At 37.1% G+C, this 23966-nt stretch overlaps 1 protein-coding gene across 2 annotated transcripts in view; it reads right to left on the reverse strand.

The window, feature by feature from the left end:
• Positions 1 to 1902: 1902 nt before the first annotated feature.
• MED13L (mediator complex subunit 13L) overlaps positions 1903 to 23966 on the reverse strand; it is a 191737-nt gene continuing 169673 nt past the window's right edge. For both annotated transcript variants that reach the window (XM_084297308.1, XM_084297307.1), the window contains 10 exons: positions 23307 to 23526; positions 20496 to 20684; positions 17557 to 17780; positions 16978 to 17120; positions 15190 to 15348; positions 13931 to 14107; positions 11529 to 11683; positions 8264 to 8425; positions 6001 to 6113; positions 1903 to 4780 (listed from right to left, as the gene is read on the reverse strand). In XM_084297308.1, the coding sequence (XP_084153434.1) occupies positions 4648 to 4780; positions 6001 to 6113; positions 8264 to 8425; positions 11529 to 11683; positions 13931 to 14107; positions 15190 to 15348; positions 16978 to 17120; positions 17557 to 17780; positions 20496 to 20684; positions 23307 to 23526 (1675 nt within the window). In that variant the 3' untranslated portion in view covers positions 1903 to 4647. The remainder of the gene's footprint in view (positions 4781 to 6000; positions 6114 to 8263; positions 8426 to 11528; positions 11684 to 13930; positions 14108 to 15189; positions 15349 to 16977; positions 17121 to 17556; positions 17781 to 20495; positions 20685 to 23306; positions 23527 to 23966) is intronic.

A 23966-nucleotide genomic window follows, 5' to 3' on the forward strand; every position in this document is an offset into this window, starting at 1 on the left:
TCAAGTGGCTGTGATATTTTACTAAAAATAGAAATGGCAGTTAGGGAAAAAATTAATTTCAGCCTAATCTTTAGAAAGCTTTTCTGCATTGGTATTAAAGAATCCATCACCACAGTAACATATCCATTTGTTAGAAATATTACCTTATTGTTACAAACCAGCTGAGATTAATGTTTTTATTCAATTCTTCCTTGTGGTCCTCAGGGAACAGCATACTAGATTGGTAATTTTTTTTTTTTTTTTCTAAAGCCAATGAATTAGCCACAAAGTAGACTCCATTTAAAAAATACTGCTCTGCAGTAACTCCTTCTAGTTACAGCACTCAGTGGAAGTATAACTTTCTCTAAGAGCATATGCATGTGAACTCAATGTAATTTTTTAAGAATTTACCAATAGTAAAGAGAACTAAAAGACAAAAATTTCTAAGTGTAAAAGATTAAAACAACTAGAAGTCTATGGGACTGTTTTTGTATAAAAAAAATTAATGTAGGCTAGAAACTGCAACTACCAAGGAAATCCCAACTGGTCATTAAAACAGCCCTGAAACCGAGTGGCAATTCCTCGATGCAGTCACAAGAGCTGTGAACGTGGGCTCAGTTTGTCTTAATAGAAAGTGAGTTGCTGAAGTATGCTTTGCAAGAACTACAAGGCTGGTTTTAAAAGCATTATGAGTCTGCAGAAGCTAGCTCATCTGATTTTGACATTCATTGCTGCTGTAAATAGACAGCTCCCATCAGCTGTACAGGCTAATTGATGGTGTAGTGAGACCTGGCAAGAAACTAGGGGGCAGGTTGCAGATTGCTTTTGTTTTTCTCTTATTTAAGAGTAAAGCACAGGATATGATATTTAAAAAGTAATTAGCAAGGCCACGGGTTTGTCATCTAAGTACAGAAAAATGTGTTATCTGAAGATTATTTTTTTCCAGAACTGTTCGTACAGGAGATGATGCAAAATAGACCTCACATTTTATATACAAACTTCTTGAAGTGTAGCACTGGGAAAGGGCTTGGGTCTAGTTGTTTGTCAAATTTTGCACTTCTGTGTTTAGAAAGGAACCTGCTAAGTACAGAATGTCTTAGTTTGGAAGGGAGCTGCTGAAGACTAACCGTCCAAACAAATCCCAGGTATAATTAGATCATGTTGCTCAGGGACATGTCCAGCTGAGACTTCAGCACCTCCAGGATGGAGATTGTACAGCTTCTGTGAGCAACCTCAAGTGGCAAATCTGGTTTTGTATTCCTCTTGTCTGGGGCTGACTGCACTTCAGTTATCTTATCTGTAATCCTGCTACAGGGGGAAGGAGCTTCAAGACTTTGATGTGCCATTAAAATCTCCCATTACAGACTTACCTGGTGCATACAGAGAAATTTCATCTGTAATTGGTGAAGCTCCTGTGATTAATGTTGCTAACACAAAGCAGCTACTGCTGCTGTGTCACCACATTACCCAAGGTTGCTTCCACCCACCCCATTTGGCAGAATTTTAAATCTCTTCATCTCAACATTAACAGCAGTGGCACCAATTTCCTTCTACCAAAGGCATAATTCTAAATAGAATCACTATTCTATTTTGCATGATAGCAATCTTAAAGAAAAGTACTGTTGCACTGTGAACTTTAAAATTAAAATAAGCCTTAGTGCTGTGAAAGGGCATCTGACAAAGCCATAGCTTTATCAACATGCAGCAAATCTAAAAGGCAAGCAGGCACCGAGTTAATTCATGGAAGGCAGCTGTAGTTCTAAAGTAAATAAATATTAAAGAAACTTTAAAATGAATTTCAGTTCCATTCACATCACGTGGAATCTATACCTTGTAATGCAAGCCCTTCTTCACTAGGAATGCTAAAACTTCAGAGTTAAGAAAGTACTCGTAAGAATAAAACTCCACCAATTGTTTCAGTAATTCAATAATTTATTCATCTAAAAAAGTGTGTAAAAGTATATAGCTCTCATCCACAAGGTATATATGAATGACATTTAAAATGGAGGTCTTTATTATTATTGTTTCTTTTTATCAAAGTCTTTTTTAGTGTATTGTACCAGCGATATACTGTAGATTTAAAATGAACTTCACATTTTTTTTTGTTTTCTTTCAAATTGTCGGCTATATATAAAAGAAGCTCACTGCAAAATGCTCAGAGAAAAAAAAAAAAAAAAAAAAAAGGAAATTCAGAACTCCCCAGAAATGTACAGCTTTTACATTTAAAAAAGGTTCTGAAATATACATACAAGCATGCTGGACATTCCCCACCCCCCCTCCCTCTCCCTTTAGCTCAAACAACTGTAATAATAATTCCGATTTAGGCATGAATTTCCAAAGTTAGAAATAAAAAAAAAAATAAAATAACTTTCTTCACTCTGTAGGAAAGCCAGGGCTTGTACATTTCAGATTAATTCAGTAAAAAACTCACAAGTAAAATAATGCATATTTAAGGGAAATATTATACAGAACTTTTCACACTGAAGTACATAAGATTTTTCTTTAAAATCTATTGCCATTCATTTATTTTGCACAAAAACGTATAAATATGTCACCAGCTTCTCTTAACTTAAAAAAAATTAAATAAAAGACACCAGATGAAAACTACTCCTTGCTGCCCTTTTTTATTTTTAATTTTTGCTTAGAACCAGGTTTCTGGGGAAGAAATGCCCCTGGATAAAAATGGCCCATTTAAAAAGAACAAACAAAATAATAATCAAGGTTCAGATGATCCTGGGAACAAATAACCCCCAAATGGTAAAAGATTACAAATGTCTACTTTACATTTTTCCTCCCCAAGTTAAATTTTTTATACAAGTTTACAATCTTCATTTTTTTATGCTCTTCAAAAGGCCTTGAGAATTTTCTTTTCTGATTAAGAAAAAATAGTACTGCAATATTTTTAAAGTCAATTTTACACTGTACACATTAGATACAAATGGTTTGATATCAGATTTTTTTTTTTTTTTTTAAACCTATACATTGCAAAGAAGATACCCACATGGGAGGTTTGGTGCAGAGAATGAGATAATCCATTTACAGGTTACTTCTCTGACTTCACCTTCTCATTACACACGCAATTCTTATTTTTATATAATTTGTTTTAAATGTTACATTATCTCAAGAAAAATACTTTTTAAAATCATAGAATTTTCATTTTTTTTAACCAGAACATGAAAGTCTTTTGGAAGAACTTTAAAATTTGTAGGTTTTTCTCCACAGATAGATAACTAGGTCACACAGCCTGATCAAAGTGCCCGACCCCTCATATAAGGCAGTCCATGCCTGCTGCACAGTGCAACAACATTAGAAAATGGAGTTTAAATATAAACCCCTTGAAGCCTGGAATGAAGGAGTCATAAAAATACTTCAATTAGCCATTAACCTTTGAAATGGCAATCATTTTACTAAACAAAGTAACTTTTCCACCACAGTGGTATAACTTCAAGTACTAATTTAATGATATAATTTTTAAAAATTATTTCTTTGAAATAATATTCCTATAGTCAGAAAAAATACACCAGATTTGTAACTGATTTAGTGTAAACAAAAACCATATTTTTGGATATGTACATGGACGAGTCTGCCCAGAATTAAAGGGCGACTTGGGTTTCAGTAAATAGTTTTCTAGTATCACTAAATTTATTGGAAATATATTTCAATCATAGCTCTACAATAGATTAATTTACCACTTTCCATTTGCCCTTACATTGGGCTTTAAAGTATTTTTCCTCCCTACCTCTCAGTTACTCTTCTTCCACTAGGTAGTGTTATCCTTCATTAAACACTGGCCTTTTCTTGCTTTAACCAGGCTAAATGCAGGTGAGAATTCCTTAAAATACAGGCACATCCTCACCAGGATACGCTCCTCTTCCCAACTTGAAATTTTGATTGTTATTAGCTTCATTTTGATTTCTAGGTCAGAAGAGTGAGAGGTATGTAGATAAATAACCCTACAGTGAGTGGAACGGAGCTGGATTTTTAAGATATTCAACTGTTCCTGGTCCTTTATAATTTAATCCCTCCCCTCCCCAAACCTAAAAATAAATAAAATATCTCCAGACCATTCATATCTACATGGACAGGTAACAAATGCATGCATTCATCCCAATCCACTCTGACAGGAACTCCAGGTAGACAGAAAACTGCAATATTTATACGAGACCACAACTGCATGTTTGTTTTTTTCCTGCCTAGTCCCAGTTTACGATGATCAAACAACAATTAGCTTTTGGACAACCCAAACTGGTCACTACAAGGTGTATTTACTCGCAGGGCTGAAACTGCTTATAGCTGTTTAGCAGAGTTCTTAATCCAAAAAGATACTGTAGTCTTCCTTAAAAAAATAAAATAATATTAAAAAAAAAAAACAAAAAAACAAAAAAACACAGACTGACCAGTAGTTACTGGGCCACCAAACTAACACTGGCTTGAGGTTACTCTGTGTTCACTGTTCTTGGATGTTCCCAGAAATTGGACTGAAGCTGCCAGAGATGTTAATGGGTGTTTTACTTTTCAACACTGCAGAATTCACATGTGCTTTTGGAGGAACAGAAGCACAGCACAGGACTGGTCTGAAGAGAAGCAAAATTGTGATCTTTGCAGACTGTGGCACGTTTCTCAGGTTGAGGGGAGAATAAGCCAGAAGAACAAGTGCTTTTCTATCTATTAGAGTATATTCATGATGGCATTGTACAGCTGGGTGAGCACCACAAAGTGGACAGGAAGGCAGGAGCTGCGATCCTGAGTGGCAGGGTTACACGTAAGCCAGGACAGTGCATTATACTGCTCCAAAACAAACCTGTGGAAGAGAAATGCAGAGAAAATGAAATTGGAATTTTACTGTTCATTTTTTCTAAAAGATTTACTTCAACTTCTCTCTGATTTGTTCTGGTGGTGCCATGTGGTGAGGACAGCCTGACTATTGATGCTTGTGGTATTGGCAAAGTAGGAAACTGAGCAAAGAGTGTGTGCCTTAGGGCATGGGGGTAATTTTTGTTTTTAGCTTATTTGAACTGGGTCCATGCTGTTTGAATCCAGGCCCTTCCCCATTGCACAGCAGAGATTACAGAATCATAGATTAATTTACACTGGAAGGCACCTCTACAAGTTTAATCCACTACTGTATTAGAAACCTTGAATCTTGAACACCTCTCGGGATGGAGGTTCCACAGCCTCTCTGGGAAATGTTCCGGTATTTGATCACAATTTTTGTAAAAAACATTTTTCCTTATGTCTGATTTGAATTTCTTATGTCTTAACATGTGTCTGTTTTGTCTCCTTCTTTCCCTGTTTATCTCCAAGACCACCATCCTTTTACTCAATGTGAAGATGCGATAGCTCAATCCTCTCTCTAAGAGGACTCAAATTCAGTTCTAGAATGGTACATAACACCACCAAATTGAGTTAAGGAGATTGTTTTTCGTGTTTTCTGCCAATACTCTCTACTTGGTAGAAATTTACATGTTTGCGCACTGGTGCGTTCCACCCTACATACTATGTCATAAAACAGATCTACTTTCAGTCTCCAACAGGTGGCATAGAGCAAACCAGTCCTCAAGTTATCTTCTACAACAGGATAGATACACAATGCTATTGATTTGGGAAGTGTCCCCTTTATACCCCAACTGCTAAGATAGCGGGTATCAGCAGAGTACCTCTATTTCCTTTGATAATTCCGTTTGGTTTGGTGAGTAAAAATGATTATTTACACAGGCCAGATTAGACTGCCAGCTAAACTGAATGCTCTTTGGGAGGCAAACCAAGGAGTCCACTTTATAAGGCACAAGTCATCGCTTTTCATAGCTTTGCAGAGTAGTATGAAAAATTGATGAAGTAACTCTCCAAGTCCTGCTCTTTGGTAGTCACAGGAGCTATATATATTTTTTGTTTTGTTTCGTTTAGGTGTAGAGCATAACAGAGATGTAAACTGTTGATACACCCAAGAAAAAGTCCCTCTGAAATTTCATTCCAGAGTTCCCATAGCCTTATGGAAGCACTATGAAACCTAAAAGACATTACCTCAAGACATCTGATGTAGTTTTAGAGTCAAGGGGGTGAGGAACTCGCTGAGAATTTCTGGCAGGTAGTAGCTCATCTGTCTGTGCTACAGAGATATGATGATGCAATGAGGCCTGTGAAAGCAAAAAAAAAAACAAAAACACAAACAATGTAATTCTTCATATAGCAAGTACTTATGAAGATTCACAGTGAACAAATATATTCTGAATTGTCTCTGATGGAAAGTTAGCGATTCTTTGTTGAATCCACCATAAACAAGTGTATTTTGAAGTTCTATACTGACCACATCTTTGAATATAAAAAACATGCTTTTTGACAGGAATCAAGGATCTTTAAAAAGCATGCTGAATTCTATTCTTAGTTTTAGTCATGGAAGAATAAGGTAAAACGCTTGGCATATGTCACTGTTAGTAAAATACCAAACGAAACAAAGCATTCTAATTCTTCAGACTCTCCCCATAGGAGACCCACCACAGAGTACCAGACCCATCAGAGTGAGATGTCCAACCAGAACACTTAGTGCAGCCTTTGTCCTGCTCCGTGCTTTCTGAATAGCTCTCATCTGTTTTCTGGAGTGAGTTTTGTGCATAACTTTACGCAGGAGCAGGAAAGGGATTTCATATTGATGATGTGCCAGGGGTAGAGCCAACCATATAAGCCTTTCAAGTGGATAGCCTAATAGGCCACACAGCCTGCTGAGGCAAAACCTCTAATTTATACTCCTCCAGTTACGGCATGCACTGTAGAGGTGAAATACTTCAACTCAAAAATACTTAATCCAAATCAGACAGAGATGACTCGAATCTGTATGTCTCACATGCCATACAAGTTTCCTAATTGCAGCACTGTGCAGCATAAAGGCGGCAGGCACCACCTGCTCTCTGAACAGCGTACAAGTTACTGCATGAATTCAGCCCCTTGCTTTTATTAAAAATTGTCCAAACCAAAACAGTATGTTCCAAGTCAAATTAAACATTTAATTCAGCCTAGATCTGAGAGAGCAATTGTGTTCGGCTGAGGGGGAGTAGGGGGAAGGGTGGTGGCTCCTCTCTAGAGCAAATCTAGTATAAGCTTATGGAAGGAATTCATGAGGTTGCCTGGAGCTCTTCTGACAGCGTTTTTAATGCTGGAACTGAAACAGAGTCTTCATATTATTCATTCACAAAAAAAGGTAGTTCTAAGTTTAGGATAAAACTTATCTCTAGCTCCAAAAATATGGTGCCTTATTTTTCACATTATTTTGAGATCTCCATTCCATAGGTTTAGATCAAAGCACATGCTTCTGGGAAATGTCTCCATGAAAATGTAGAGGGTGTAAAGAAGTAGGCAGGTGATCTCATATATCTGAGTACTTTAGTACTTTGCTGGTGAAGATGCTTTACTGAATATAAAGCCTGCCTTGCCGACTGCAAGGGACATTCTTAAATGGCTTTTTTGCATGAGGAAAGAACTGAGAAATATCAAACACCTTTACTCTGATAATTGCCTGATAGACATGGATGAGAGAGTTTAGCTAGGAGACTTGCAAAAATGTTTAGCATTTGTTAATTAACATGGGAATAGATAAAGAAAGTGGTACTATCTTAATTAGTTTTTATGTTGCTTGCTCAAGTATTTACATGACACTACTCAAGGCTGATTTTTCACCGTCCTTTTTCATCCTCATTAGTTGGCATCACTGCAATAAGAAGCTGCATGTCACTCTACAGAGGTTGGCGAATCTCTAGCTGAAGCAATTCAGCTCTTGCAAGAATGATACCAATACCTCTTGCAAGAAATAGCAATCTTCTGGATCAGCAGGTATCAGATGCACTGACAATGCAGACTATACCATGCAACTTTTACAACTAGGGAAATGGACACTAAGTGCTCTATATGGAAGTGCTACTCCCCTTTCTAGCTTTTAATCTCTGTATCATAACTGGATTATGGCAGAATAGGAGATACATCCCTCCTGGCTTAGGTTAACTGAAATTTAGAAAATGAAAATTGGGACATTTCCGTAACAGTGGATACAGCTCTGATGAATCTGTACTTAGAAGCTGCCAAGCTATTCCATTTTCAGGTAATGGCTTTAGAAATAGAGGAGAGTAAGTTCTATTAGCCAGTTATCTTAAGCAAATTTAAACCTACAATTGTAATTCTGCCGTTCTCAGTACTGTCAGTAGAAGTAACACACAAACCGACCATTTTCAAAGGAAATTTATATGGTTTAAATACAATTCTTCCTCCCTTTCCCCTGTGGAAGGCTACCAAGACAGACCTTCAGGAAGAGGGGACACTGGTTTTGTGCCTGAGGACAGGATGACCAGAACCACTGTGGAAGATTCTCAGCTTTGGCAGTTGATACGAAGTATCCGAGAGCAAGAGGTTGCTGCTTCAGTTCTTCAGGGGCTTCTCTGGAAAGGAGACGTTCACCTTGGCTCTGAAAGAACATTTAAAGGTACATTTGTTGCTTTATGTTATTACATCCCCCTCAGTAACATTCTTTTTTTTTTTTTTCTTTTTCTTTTTACTAATCACTCAGTCTTTGATCCAGTTGTGTCTTGCTATTAATGAGCTATCCTTCAGTCATTTGTGAATCTTAGTCAAAGATGTCTAATCACTTCCTTAGTTGGGTTCTCCAGGCTGGTGTTGCAGAATCACCTTAGGTACCTCTAACAGCAACATCAGCCTCCTGAACCAAGGTGATTCAGTGTGGAGTTTGATGCTACAGAGTAACTTAAAGGTACAGGGCTCTGGCTATGAATCTGAATAGCTTTTCATGGGTATGTGCAGAGTAGAGCGGTGTTGAATTTAACTTTATATAGCCTCACGAAGTTTATATAGCTTCACAGAATTTTCCCATACCTGGAAAAAAATATCTGCTTGAATTGACAATCTTTCCAAATACAGCTGTTCTTCCACTCAAACATGGAAGAAAAAAGAAGACTTTCATCTTCATTAACTTCATTGTGTTTCCTCTTTTAGCTAGTTACATTGATAGCTTAGAAAAAAAAAAAATGCTACATTTACTATTTGCTGTGAGAATACCTTGGGCAGAGGAAACTATGCCTTGTATTTGGACTACCAAGCAGAGGTGAAGCGTGAGGAAAAAAGAAGCTGCTGTCCTGCATTTGTTTCTATTCTTATTTATTTGTATACTGCATTTCTGTAGCATTAGTCACTTCTGTTCTTATATGAGGACCAAAGTTATTAGGAGAGGAGAGTTTTAAACAATTTTATAAGAGGCTTTAAAATTAATTTCATCAAATTTGGGGTCGCTGCTTGTCAGGATATATGTCTGTGATTTTATTTCTGCAGACTAAAACCAAGACAGATGAACCTTCCGTATCTGAGGCTGTTGTACAGGAACATTTGGGTGTGAGCTTGTTTTCCTCATCCTGTCTCTCTCTCTCCCTCTCTAAAGCCTTGTATATGACGGACCACAATACCATACCTACAAGTATCTCCTTAGGTATCAGAAAAGGTTACTGACATTCCATTCTAGAGTATATTACTTTTTTAAAGAAAATATTATTTTGCTTTCACTTTTTAGTTCATAGAGGGTAAATTTAATTCATTTAATCCATAACTTAGGCTATTTAACCCATATACATCTTTTAAGTCAATAGGTAAAACAGATTTCACTGAAAGAAACTGGCTTAATCACCAAGCCTTCAATGCTAGCCCCTGAAGCAGGTCTTTCTCCAACAGTAGTATCTTGAACAGGAATCAGAGGAAGTTAAACAGTCCGTAAAGCCTGCAGAAGATTGCAGCTCACCTGGCTGTAGGCGCTTGGAAAGCCAAACAGCAGACCTTGAAACTGGCTGCTGAGCAGTCAGGACTTACATTGCTAAGCTGCAGCAATCAATTATGGGTTACATGGACGAAGGCTTGACCTTCCCTGACCCACAAGGTAATGATCACACGCTGTTGCTTTTTTAAAACCAAAAATTACACATCAATTACTAGGCACTTGTTAATGGTTAAACTGAATTACTATGACAGGTTCATCTAGAAATGGCTTGTCCAGGTCTCTAAGCTCTTTGGTCATTAACCTTTCAGTGCTGTTCTTAGGGCCCTTGGATGGAGTTCCATTGAGATTAAGTTTTGTAAATGCATTTTTCTAAAAGTGGTACAGAAGAGAGAAAAGTGTAATGAGTGCTGAGTTGTGATTTATGGCTGGAGGGTTTGGTAACTGAATTTAAAACTTTTAATTTGCCCACATACCAGTTCGAAATAACCAAAAGACAGAAACGTGCAATTATTTACCCTTTGACAAGTGGGTTGGAGTGTTAACATAAAGGTGAGGTGGTTGCGTACCGCATTCACAAAATACAGTATTAGCATTTTTGTGGCTAATGCAGAAGTGATTTTTCACTCACAGACTGCATTAAGCTGACCACTGAAGCATTTTGTTTGAGGTTACAAAGAAAATACAGGGATGACTTTCTCCTTCCGGTGGTGAAACTGACACATCTCTTAACCTTGAAAATCAGTCATTTTCAGGGTGTAAGAATTCTTAAGAAGATATTTACATTTAGAAAAATTAGCTGTTTTAGTACAGGGGCTGAATGAGCAGCATCATTTGCAGTCAAATATCTTAGCTGCACATACACCTCTAAGTATTTTTGTACTTCCTTCTATACCAGAAGTATCATTTATCTTGACTGTTTCAAGCCACCAGTGATAATCACAGATAGAGACTCAGTTTCTTAAATTACTGCAGAGCACTAAAACAGACCTTTTAAATGCATGGATTTAACCATTTCTTATAAAAAGTTGGCCTATTCATTATTAAAATAGTGAGTTTTTTAGAAAAGAAGTAATATGCTACTGCTTTAAATGTACCATTTCTAGAATAAAACTAGACGTACAACTAACTCTCTTACACAACTAAATGCGTGAGTAAGAGTTCCATCAAACTAAAGCTGATTCAAAAAATACCTTGATTTACCAAAAATCATTTGCATTTTAAGTAACGACTGGTGTTGGAACTAGCTTTATAAAAGCCACTTCAAACAAAATAACTTACAAACGCTATGTGCTCTGGGCTAATTTCTACTAAGAAAACAACATTTGCATAAACATGCAGCACCTGTGGAGTTTAAATTGATAGGGTTTTATTAATAAGAGAATTATCTCCCTTCTTGCTTCCCTAGAAATTCACATGATCAGAACTGCCATGCCTTCTTTTCTCTCAAAGACTTGTCACTTTGAGCCAGGGATATTCCATGTGATCCTCCACAGATAAATGGATGAACACATTAAATTTACACAGGGTCATTAAATGTGGCTCTGCAACAAGAAGCAAAGCCTCCTCTCTTCCTCTCAATTATCTTGTATGTAACAATTAACTTTAAAGTTGGAGGTGTAAATAGTCACGCAGAGGCACCTTTTACAATAGCATTTATCCAGTCCCTTCACTTTTAACGTTAATTTCTGCTTACTGTTGAATTACTGTTTCAAAATCAACAGTAAAAAAAGGTTTTGTTGTGGGATTTGTATTTTTCTGTTTTAAGTAGCATATCTGTTATTGTGCTTACCCTACTATGCTGGAAGTGAGATCCCACTCCAATGCCAGATGGGGATCCAGGGGAAGGAACTGGGGAGGAATTTGGTGAAGAGTGAAGATTCCCTGTTATTAAAATTCTAATGTCATTGTCCATGTCATCTGGGAATGGGAGGTCAAACATATCATCTGAAAAGAATGAAAAAAAATCAATTTTAATTTGCTGTACTCGTTTCTGTCTTGACATTTTTGAAATGTAGTGGCAGTGCCTTTTTTTTTTAATATACACTTGAGACAGATGAAAGCAGTGATGAACATTTTACTATCTTAGCATTTAATCCTTCTTAGTACCTTTGACTACAACCACACAGACTTGGAAGGAAAAGTTGGCAGACATCTATTAAAATTGCGTATTTTAACAATGGTCATAGAGGGAAGAAAAACCCTGTTATGCCAGCCTGATAACAATCCAACTTGTACTTTGTAGCAGAAAAAAATTACATCTCTCTACAGCTGTTCAGAGAAATCCATTAAAAAATACCTGAAATACATTTAACAAGCCAATGTATGTTACCCTCAGCAGGTGTTGCTTTTCAGACTTCTAGGGCTACACACCAGCACTTTGGCACATTTGCTCAATACTCTGGGATACTTCAAGGAAGCTGCTCACAGAATCAAGTACTACTCAGCAAAAGAGCAGCAAGGTCTGCTCCTCACTCACATGCAATGTACTTTCATGATAATTTCACATACTGCACCAGGATTTCCTACAGCTCAGCTTTTAACATTTCACTTTCATCTCAGAAATTAAATACAGTTGTATTATCATAACTTGTTCTTTTAATTTGCTATATGTTAATATGTGGGAAAGGAGTAAAGATACAGGGAAAATGCGTTTGCATTCTATGAGAAGTACATTCCATTGCTCAGTCATTTGGAACACAAGTTATGATAATATGGGTAATTTACATGATGGAAAGCTAAGACATTAGAAACACAGAGTAGAAAATTATAAACATCGCAATATAGTTTAAAAGTCTTTTCCTTATCCAGGTTTTTCAGCAAAGATGTTTAAGCAGTAATAATGACATTTAAAGTACAATTTAGGGGACAAAAATGGACATTGGGAGCTGTCTGAATTAGCTGGATTAATTATAATTGCAAGTAGATTAACACAGAGACTTTAAGAGTTGTATGTATCTACATAGTTCAGGAAGTGCTGTGTAATAAATCATTTCTCTTGAAAAATAACTTGCTTCACATGGAAACAGAAAAGAATGTGTGTCTTGAAGTAATTTATTTCAACTTCAAGTCCTAGTGTTGAAATAGGCAGGTGGTTGTTTTTCATCTTCTGAAGAGCAAGATTGCAGAAGCAATGAATTAACTCCGTTTATTAACTTCTGTCCTACAACCTCAGTAAACAAAACAGAACTAATGTCATGCTCTGCTTAGCCCCCAAAGCATAAATGAAATGGCTAATAGCATAGGAAGCAGTTTAATCATTAAGTAGAACACAGTTAAGAAAATTAAATTTAACACCATTTTGGAAAACGCCAGTTCTTGTACCTGATTCTAATTAGCATCTGAGCAGTAAAGGGCAGGTTAATGCAGGTTAAATATTTGTCAGCACAGCATTCAGTCAGGATTCTGGGGCCTTGAAAGGACAGCTGCTTAAGTATTAAGAGGGGTAACTTCCCTTCTGTGAGGCCCACTGAAATTCCAGGAGGAACAGATCAAAGCAGACTCTTTCATTAAAAATAGTGTGCCTTTCTACCTCTCTATACCATAACTTGCCTCTTAATGACATACTTTCATTGTAAATGGTTGTAGTTACTTTAAATTATTTTATACTCATTTTAAAGACTTGTGACAAAACAGTCCAGTAAATGCTTGATATAAAGTATTAAGCAGAGTCTTGCTGATACAAATTACAGGGTTAAATATACTAGGAAAACCACACTGCTGATAGTAAGAACTATCAAGTTGGTCCATCTATTTTGCTTATTTTTGCATGAGGATTAAAATTCTAAAACAAACACCTCCCCTCCTCACAACCTTTGTACACTACAGAGCATGAAGCAAACCCTTATTAACCCATAAAGCAGTTAGACCCGACCAAGTCACAAGTTAGTCACAACGAGAAAAAGCATTTTATAGTCTGTGCCATTTTGCATATTAATCGGCCAATATTGCTTTGGGAATAAATCAGTAGGATTATCTGAAAACAAAGTTCATAAAAATGTAGTATATTATCCTCTAACCAGCAAGTAGGTGTTGTTCTCTTTAAATTAAATTAGGGTGGCATAGGGTTCATGGGAGAAGACCGGTCCATTCAGTTCTTACCAGTAACCAGTACGGCTTTGCTTCTATTCTAAATAGGCCACTGAGCATTTGCAAGTACCTCACCTCTCACACCAGACATATGTGCTTGCTTACCATTAGTAGGGCTGAATCCGTCCTCATTGGGGTAATTTGCAGGTGCTACCTGGATAGTAGCAGAGGTTGGGAAAACCAGGATATGTGTACAGGAGGCATCCTGAGGTGTATTCAGCTGAGATGACTGCAGATTCAGTGCAGTACTTCGGCCAAACACTGATCCCATAGTGACAGCATCTTCCAGAACAGAAACAATGGCAGAGACATTAATTTGCATCGTTTTCAAAATGTATGTTCTGTGTTCAATTAAATTTCTAAACATCTGATCTGGGTTTGCATGCTAATAAAAATGTTTAAAAGGTTCTTATCTTAAAAAGAATAAATTACTAGAAAAGACTGAAATTAAGATCACAAGTCATATAGATAATGTTTAGCGATGTGAATTCCCATACAATGCCCCACCTTTCCTTTCATTCTGCTGCCCCTTGATTTGCTTGTTAAATGAGCAAGGCAAATTTATTTTGGACACGCACATCGGTAGAACTCCAAATTAGGCAATAACACCCCACTTTGGATGGCATTAAAGGAGGTATAACTTGCCATTTACTTTCTCATGTTACAAAAACTTTTGAAAGGTTTTTGAAAAATTATTCAACTTAGTGAGCAATTTTTAAGTTCATTTACTTCTGTTCCGTATAGTAATCTTTTCTTTCTAAACTGAAAAACAGAGTAGGTTTGTAAAGATCTCTCATCACCTACACAAGTATGTGTACAACAAATTAGGGAAGGGAAAAAATCCATTATGGAAGAACCTCAAACTTAAAAACCTTCAACTTAAGTCTATAGGTTGCTGTTTATAATAGAATTCTCTAAAACAAACCAACAAACAAAAAAAGCATATGAAAAGGTAAGCAGGCTTATCCTTACTCTCAACATCCACAACCTCCAACTCTTTCATATTACAGACTTTCGCAGCATTTGCAGTCCTCTTTGCTTAAGGATTTCTACCACATCAGACTTCAGCTGATGAGAACTTGTCTTCCTCAAAACATAACCTCCCCATGGAAAAGGTCATCAGTTTGACAGTGGCAGAAAGCAATCTTTTGCTAGGAGTTAACGCTCCCAACAAAGCGCTTCTTCCTGATATTTTTGGGAATTCTGATGGCTCAACCTATTTTCTACTGTAGAATGTATTTTCTGCGTATTTTCTACCAGACCAGTCAAGTCTTCTTGGGCTCTAGAGTCTCCCAAAATTGATTTGCTTTTGATGTGGTAAGTATGATAAAAGAAGAAAATTTAAATAGCTGGATAAAATTTACCTGGCATGACAACAAATGACCCTTGTGGCTCCATGGCAACTAAACAGGCACTGAGGATAGAAGGAGAGTCTGCTGATGAGATGCCGCACATGCGGCACACCTCCTTTAGCTGTTTGCTGATTGTCTGCAGGGAACATTCCCCAAGGAGGATACTCCAGTCTGAAATGAAGAAGTTTAGACAGAACAGGTAATGGGGTTGTGAAAAATCCAGAATTTGCTTGAAATTAGCAGAATATTAGTAACACTTTATGAATAAACACTTATTTCTTTAATACTGGACTATTCTGGACTATTACCCCATGTAAAGTTGTATGACTCTTCAAACTGTGCTTTGAAGCAATTACTGCAAAGCAATGATAGCTTGTTGTTTTTTCCCATGAGCTAACTGCATTACTCTGACAAATCAATCAAAATGATGAGTTTAAAAATGAGTCTTTCATTTACCCATGAGATACAAGATGTGAAACAGGGCAACATACCGTTCTTATTCTTATTTGAAATGTTTTTATTTACATCCAAATCTTTTTCTGAACTGTGCTGATTCTTTTTTTGAAAAGGGCTATCCATTCTCATCTAACATGCTGCATAATTGGAATACTTGAAATCTAAGCAAATAGACATGAATTCACATCCTTAATGTCAGAGAGATTTTGTGAAGCCTCATTATGAATACAATACACTAAATAAAACAAAGTGAAGGTTTCATCAGAAATTTTTCACTGGTGGTGTAGGTGTAGATATACAATCAAGAAAATACATTTAGCCATTTAACTGGCATTCAAATAATAAAGGAAGGTGTTGCTTGTTGAATTCTAAATTTGTCTTCCTGCCTTTGTTCTGCTTAACTCCCATGTATGTGAAGGATAACGAATTCCCCTACCAGGACAGACAACATATCTTTTTCCCTGCATGTACTATATAGAAGAAGGCATTTAACTGGTGCTTCCCCACCTCTCCTGCCCACAGAGCATTTCCTTGTGCTCTCAGACTAAATTGTTATTTGTTGTGCACGTTTTCTTTTTTTTTTTTTTTTCCAATTCCATGAAATACAGAATCTCTTACAATAAGCTAACTAGAGGAATTAACGTCACCTTCATTTACTAACAGAAAGTGACAAACACTCGTGAAGCATCTTCGAATCATGATTTGTCTTCATGTTCCAACTAAGGAGGTGTGAGAAGACTTGGACCACCCTCTCAGAATACCATTTTCTGCAGTTACCAACCAAAACCTGAGCAGAGCACTAGAACTTGGAGAGGAGTTGCTGAACGCATCTTAGTGAGAGGAATCACTGCTGAAGTGAATCAAGGCAGTTCCTACCCTTACTGAGTTAAGGCATTTAATCCTCAATCACTCCAATCCTCCATTTCTGTTCCCACTGAGCTGGTAGGAATGCTAAATCTTCAGACCCCTTTGCAGGCTACAGGGAGTCTTATTGCTGGCTAATGCCCATTATCAGTTAGTTTCTTGTACCACAGAAAAAAGTTACCTTTTTTCATTCAGTAATTTTATTTGCAAGAATATTTTGTTTGAAGGTCAGGCTTGTTAATATATACTACACTACAAGATGTGCAAGAGGGGTGTCAAGCCTAGTGTACAAAAACAAGGACAGACTGAAGCAAATGACTTATACAAAGCAATACACAAATCCAGTGCCAGGGCAGGATTAGCATTCTACATTTCCTGGTTGTAAAGGTTCATGATCAACCCTGTAAATCATCCTGCCTTGCAGACTACGGCTCTCTCTCTGTTGCAGAACCCCAGGCAAGACAGCTTGGCACCGTGTACCTTTTAACTCCCCGTGGCCGAGGCGACCGAGGCGGCCGATTACAACTCTCCAGGGCAGCGATGTCATCTGCACGATGCCGATGCACCATTCCCACAGCTTCTGCAGGCCGATTTTACGTGCAGACAACTTGCTCCTCCTTGACCTGGAGATTAGGGGGGAAAAAAAAACTTAGAGAACCAAGGACAACATTCAGATCTGTTACTGCTTCCCATTTATAGCAGTTTTTACAGTTCTGTGGAGTGCCTAACTAATGTTTTACTAGCAAGCAGAAAAATTACGTCTGCTTTCAGTACCAGCATTGCAATGGTATGTGAGAAGTGTCAATAAGCAGCATACCAGTTGTACTTGAAGGTAAGATCTGTAGGTGTAGGCAGCATTTGTAAAACAAATGTAATACAATAACTTTTCCCCTCTGCAGTTTATAAGTGCCAAATGAAATGTTATCAGTGTTAACATTATCGTGGTCACATCAGGAAATATGATTAGAACAGGAGGTGCAAGAAACAAATACAGCGAGGGATGCGAGTGAGGGTTAGCAACTATACACCTAGATTTAATGTAAAATTAAAGGTTTCTACCTGTTTGGTAAATCAATATTAACTATGCAGGTTTCCAACAGTTCACCATGAAGATCAGTGCAAGATGCCAGAAGCCAGCGCTGATCGTGAGACAAACAATATCCAACAAAAAGCACGTTGTATTTCTGGCTGGCCTCTCCAAATGTTTCTCCCAGCTCTGTCTGTTTGTCTTTGATGGGTGCCAATATGAAAGGAGGTGAATATAGCTGGATTGGGCTGGGTCTCTGCAATAAAGTAAACACAATAATCAGCAGGCATATCACAAACTATTTCATGCAAGAAACATACAATATAGATTGTCAGTGAGTACAGAAAATTATGAATTTGAAACAATAGATAAATTCAAGGCATTCATGGTTAAAAGAGATACTAGAAAAAGTATCTCTTTGTGGGTGGATGTAGAGAAATCATTTTTGCTAGTTAAAACTGATGTACTTCAAAATTCATCTAAAGATTTATTTTTATACAGAGAAACAAAGATATGAAACAGTTTCTGTGTAGGGTGCTATCAATTTCTGAAACAAGGAATAGCTTAAGCCTGTACTTCTATGTATCCTTTTGCTAAAATTGATGGCATCTGCTCACTTCTTCGCATACTGACTGTAGAACAATGGACATCATGATCTAATGTAAGGTTCCAAGGACATAAAGCGGCGAAGGCAGAGCTCAGACTTCACGTACAGATTTCTATCTAGGCATTAGGTGTAACATAATTTCATGAACATCAACCATGATGTTTGAAATGCTTTACATCTCTCTTATCTCACAGTTTAATTTCAGAAATACTCTGGTCTTTGAAACGACTGAACATTGGCCTGCTAATTAATAAGATCCTCTATATGCATTATAGTGCTTATCTTTAAGAAACAAGCCACCCCCCAGTCCCTCAGAAAACCAACTTGTAGAAGATCGTAAGAAATCAAGGCCATTTAATACTATTAAACGATAAGCAGAGGCAAATTAGTATTGTAAAGAATATCATATGCAGTTCTGCTAAGTCTGATAGGAGCAAGTCATTAAATCTTTCTTTTTTTTTTTTCTTCATAAAATCACAGAAGGCTGAGACTAGAAGGGATGTCTGAACATCTTGTCCCACCCTCCTGCTCACAGCAGGGTCCATTACGTAAGGTCAGCCAGGACTTTATCCGGTCAGAGTGCCTGGGCAACCTTTTCCAGTGTTCAGTCAGCACTACAACATGGATTTTTTTCATTTTAACTGAATTTCCTGTATATCAATGTGTGCTCACTGCATCTTGTCCTATCACCAGATATCACTGAGAAGAGTCTGTCTCCATCTTTACTCTCTCCCATCAGGCTCCCATTAGAGCCCTCCTGGTTGGACCACTCCAGTTCTCAGCCTTTCCTCATGTCAAATGCTCCCGTCCCATAACCATCTTTGTGGCACTTTGCTGGATTTGCTTCAGACACAGTACTACAGGTGTGGTCTCACCAGTGTGAGAAGAGGGGAAAAACCACCTCCCTGGCTCAGCTGCCAGCACCTTTCCTAACGCAGCCCAGCGTGCTGTTGCCTTTCTTTGCTGCAAGGGCATATTGCTGGCTCATGTTCAACTTGTACAACAGAGCCTCCAGGTCTTCTGCAAAGTTGCTTTCCAGATGATGGGCCCCAAACCTGTCTTTGTAACACCTCTTCAAAGAAAGAACTATTGGCCTGGCAAGATATACACAATAATTTAGAAATAGGTTATTTTCCTAAATTTTCAGGAAAAGTTTGGCAGTCTGCGGTGCAGACTGATAGCAAACGCATGTAAAATAGAGAAAGCAGAAATCTAACGTAATTATGCTAAATGCGAGCAGCTGCTCATGAAAACATTTACAGCCCCTCACCCCCCAGTTTTTGTCTTTTGTCTCTTCAGGAATTTCAACACAAAATGCAAATTGCAAGTTAATCAGCTCACATGAAAAAAGGTTATAGTATTTTCATAGCTGTACTGTGAAATGAAAAAAAAAAACTGCAAGCAGATTTCTGCTTACGTCACTATAGGGATGGTCATTAAAGGGAGGAAGATGCTTGCAGGGGTCTTGAAATTTTATTGTTCTTCCCCTTATACCTAACTTCCCTGAAGTTTAACCATTCTCACTTGCTGCAAAATTCATCCTGTGGAAAAGATATCCTTCTGCGGGAAGGACGAGGACAGAATGCAGAGAAGATATGCCAGGGGTGATGCTGCTTGTAGACATTTTCTGTGAGAGCTTCTGCTTTTATATGAGTAGTGTAACATACCGGTATTTTGGTTTTATGATTATTTTGAAACTAGGCTTTTATAAACCCTAACAAGCAGATCTTGATCCCAAGGTAAATGTTTAAGTGTTTAGTTGATTCATTAAATTAAATAAATCAGTCATCGTTATCTTTGAAAGAATGAAAAATATTCACAGAAAGTAGGATGGATTATTCTTCTTTTGAAATCCCTGAAATTCCAGAAAGAGGGCTTGAATATTTACAGTTTAAAAAAATCAGATGAAAGATAAGCCCACTGAAGTAGGGGGATTTCTCCATTACCTCAGGGAATTAGTAGAACATACATAATTATGCACAGCAACCTATTTCATATATATGCATATATATGTATATAGTTCATATATATGCATATATACAAGTTAGACATAAACACTTTCTTGTAGGTCTACTATAGACAAATCTAAAATATCTCAGAATCCCAAATAACAACATACATTTTCTCTTTTTTCACTCTGAGCTTAAATTCGACCTTTTACTCTTATTCAAAACCATAAGTTTGACGTGTTTTGAAAGCAAGTAATCCGGCGTTTTTCTTACTACTTTCTGTTCAGTATTATCTTACCTTTTCCCTTTATATTATCTTTGTTTTCTGTACCTTGAAATAATCTTGAAAGAATACTCCTAAAAGTGCTTTCCTTACTTTTTATTTTATGTTTATTTTCTTGACACTGATACTAACCTCTGGATTTTTGAGGGTCATCTCAATGCTGGCAGCTGGCCCAAAGCCTGTGAGAGACTTGATGTGAATCTGCGTGGGCAGTGGCCTTCTGCATTGGCAGTACACTGAAAATGCCAAAGACTTCAAGTGCTGAATGTAGAAAACCTGTTCATCCTTCATTGTCTGCAGCATGTACTGGCAAGGCACAATCTATATAATTCACATAAACAACAAAACATGATTGAACATCTTCAAAGAGCTGTTCATTAATACCAACCCAGATTCACACATTCATTAGTCATTTAACATCCATGACACTTTGTATGTTGTATTCAATTATTTTCATTACAGTATCTGTAGTTTCCCATCAGGGCTGCTATCCTTTTGCATTAATGGCTGCACTATTTGCTGACTACAGTCTGCGATACAAAAGTGCTGATTCCATTATCACAATATTTAAGGTTGAAAAGTCTCTGAGATAGCTAAGACTTCTATAGTCCAATGTAAACGGAAAAGTCTTCTAACAGGGGCAACTGAATGGTACTCAAAATTCAGGCTATAATAGATGACAAGCAGATCTTACTAGAAATTCTAAACAAACTTTACTTTCTATGATTTAAATATCATGGAATGAAAAACTATATCAACTACACACACACAAAAAAAGTCCAAAATCAAAAACCCATAGTCAATCACCTTTAATTAAAAAATAAAATAAAATTCTGATCAACCTCTTCATTTCCAGGCTGTCTTTACTAAAACCTTGATATTCTGAATTTTGTGTTTCAGCAGGTTTGTTTCCACAGTCTGTGGTTAGAATCAAGATTTTCTTGCTGTTCATATAGGAATCAGCACTACAGTGATGATCTTACCTACTGTAGAGAGCAGAATTAAGATATTGCAATGTTTTTTGTGGTTTGAGAGTCTTGCTTCTCCTTTTCAATGTAGTAAACAGTGGAACCTCAGCAAACTTACGCTGCTGCTCAGTTTTATTTGTTTGAGAAAACAATGTGAAGCAAAATTCTTAAATGTACGTGTTCAACCAGCAAGAAGCATAACCATAATAAGGTTTGCCTATAACACTGAGGATTGGTGGCTAGGACCCATCTGCACAGTAAGAACATGAAGGAAAAATGGAATAACATTCCTTCAGAAGTAAACAAGGCATAACAAAAATAATCTTTTCAATTCAAATCCTCTTTAAAATCAGAATAAAATCCTCGTAAACTCATTTTTAACGTACTGCTGAGAAGCACAATGTCCTACACATGGCTGTGGAAACAACGGCTTTTCTTTTGAACAGTGAGATCACTGGAGCAGAAACCGTCAATCCAAACTACTTATGCTGTATCTAACCCAAGAAGATTCTTTTTAAAAATATTTTAAGTAGTAAAAGCAAAACAAAACTTAAGTATCACACAGCTTTTATTATTCTGTATTTCTTGCTTGAACCATTGGAACTTCGGTTTGATATTCTAGTTAAGATAATTTCTTTAGCCGAGAATTTCAGGACCTGGGCTCTTCTATTCTACATATCAATCTGTAAACGTAATTTGTTTTGGTTTATTTTGAAATAAATGTAGATCTGTATAGACTGTGTACAGCTGTGAGAATATTGTGCTGGTAACTACATCCCTTAGTGAAAATTGTCTACTATTTTGACTTAGACTTGCAAAATGTCACATATTTTGAGAAGTGAACAGTAAGCACCCAGAAAATAACAGCACTTATCAAAAATTCGTAAGCCCATTCATTAGTCATCTTACATAAAGATACAATTTCAGCATACAGTTTGTGTGTTCTTGTTTTTCAGACATGGTGATGTCATTGGCTGTCAATTATTTTAGTATCTTCAGTTCTGAATCAAGTAAATTGCCTGCAGACTACCGCAATTTGCAATTGTGAAACTGCTTTTCAGTTCATCCCCAAACCTAAAGTATTTTGGTGACAGTTTCCACATCACTTCAGGGAACGGTAAAATGGCAACTAAGCAAAAGGTCAAGACTACCAAAAACGACAACTGCTTTCCAAGACCAATTTGATACACTTGAAATAGCTTCTAATTCATCTTTTAATTAAAATATATTTAAGCCAAGCTGAGCACACAAGAATAAGGCATTCAGAAATCATTCACATGTTGCTTCTTGCATATGCTGCATACACACATGCATAGGTTGTAATCTCTGGCTTCCCGTTCTTCCCCCTAGTTATTTAATAGGTTGGGTTGCTGTGAAAGAGGCATAGCCAAATGCAGGCAAGTCTGGGCTATAGGCCAAGCTCTGTTTCAGACTACACAAATTCAATACTTAAGTAATTCCATAGTAAGTAATTATTATTATTATTATATGCCAAGATACATGGTAAGTTATTTTTAAGAAGCAGATAATAACAATACACTAGTTAAATTATGCATTAAATGTCTGGTTTCACATACCTCTTCTGGATTAAACAGTATAATTCAGAGAGAATATAGAAAGCAAACAACTCAACATATAACGTAATCAAAGGAGAAACTGGACACTTTCTGCTTGGCATTGGCAACCCAAATAGCAAGTTAAATCCTTCTTCAGAAAGCATCTAGCATATGCGATTGCTAGACCCATGCAACAGATTTGTTGTAAGGATACTGTAGCTGCTTTAAATTAATCTCTTAATTAAAATAAAAACATTTATATATATATAGCCACGTGCTTTCAACAATGTAATTGTAACTGCTTTCTAGATTTTATGTATCATCTTGCATTTTGTCTCCTTCAGTATAGCTCACATATACAAAGCATGCTGTGACAGAATGACTCTCCAGTGTGAAGATGCAAAGTGAGGTAGAGTTACCTGGAGAATGAAAGAATTCCTCATATTCTCAGGCAAGTTATCCAACATTTCCGTGTAGCATCTCATCAAACTCAACAGCCAGAAGTTGGTTGAGGCAGATTCTTCATCTGCGGTGTAGGTAAAAGGATCCACCATGTAGATGACAACTGCTGGAGGATAGGCATTGCTGTCCGCAGACTCTGGTTCAGTGGGAATCCCTATTCTCTCCCTCTCTGTAACACTGGAGACATGCATGTTGTTAAATTCAAAGGCAAATTACAGTTGTTAATTATTGGTTTTGCTCTGAAAGGGAGAGATTCTGAAGCAGGGGAGTAGCAACTTACGTTCAGAAACAAAACTAAAAAGCACAAGAACAGTGATTAAGTAGGGATGACTTTTATTCAGAGCACTACTTAATCCAAAATACCTGCTAGAAATGATGCATTGAAGACACTTACTGTAAAGTCTGCATTAAATGAGATTATAGTAATCAGAATAGTGTAGATCTAAGCAGTATGGAAAAGCTGACAAATGCTAGGTCTATGAGCTTTCTTCTGATGTTTGCACATGCCTGGTTTTGGTGCTGCTGTTTATGGTTTTCTTTTGGGAGAGGTGGGAGGGAAGAGGGAGAGAAGGAACTGAGAACTGAGGAAAAGTGCCAAAGTAATATTCATGGAGACT

The sequence above is a fragment of the Netta rufina genome (genome assembly GCF_964035555.1).
Source record: "Netta rufina genome assembly, chromosome: 17".
In the NCBI taxonomy this organism is placed as follows: Eukaryota; Metazoa; Chordata; class Aves; order Anseriformes; family Anatidae; genus Netta; species Netta rufina.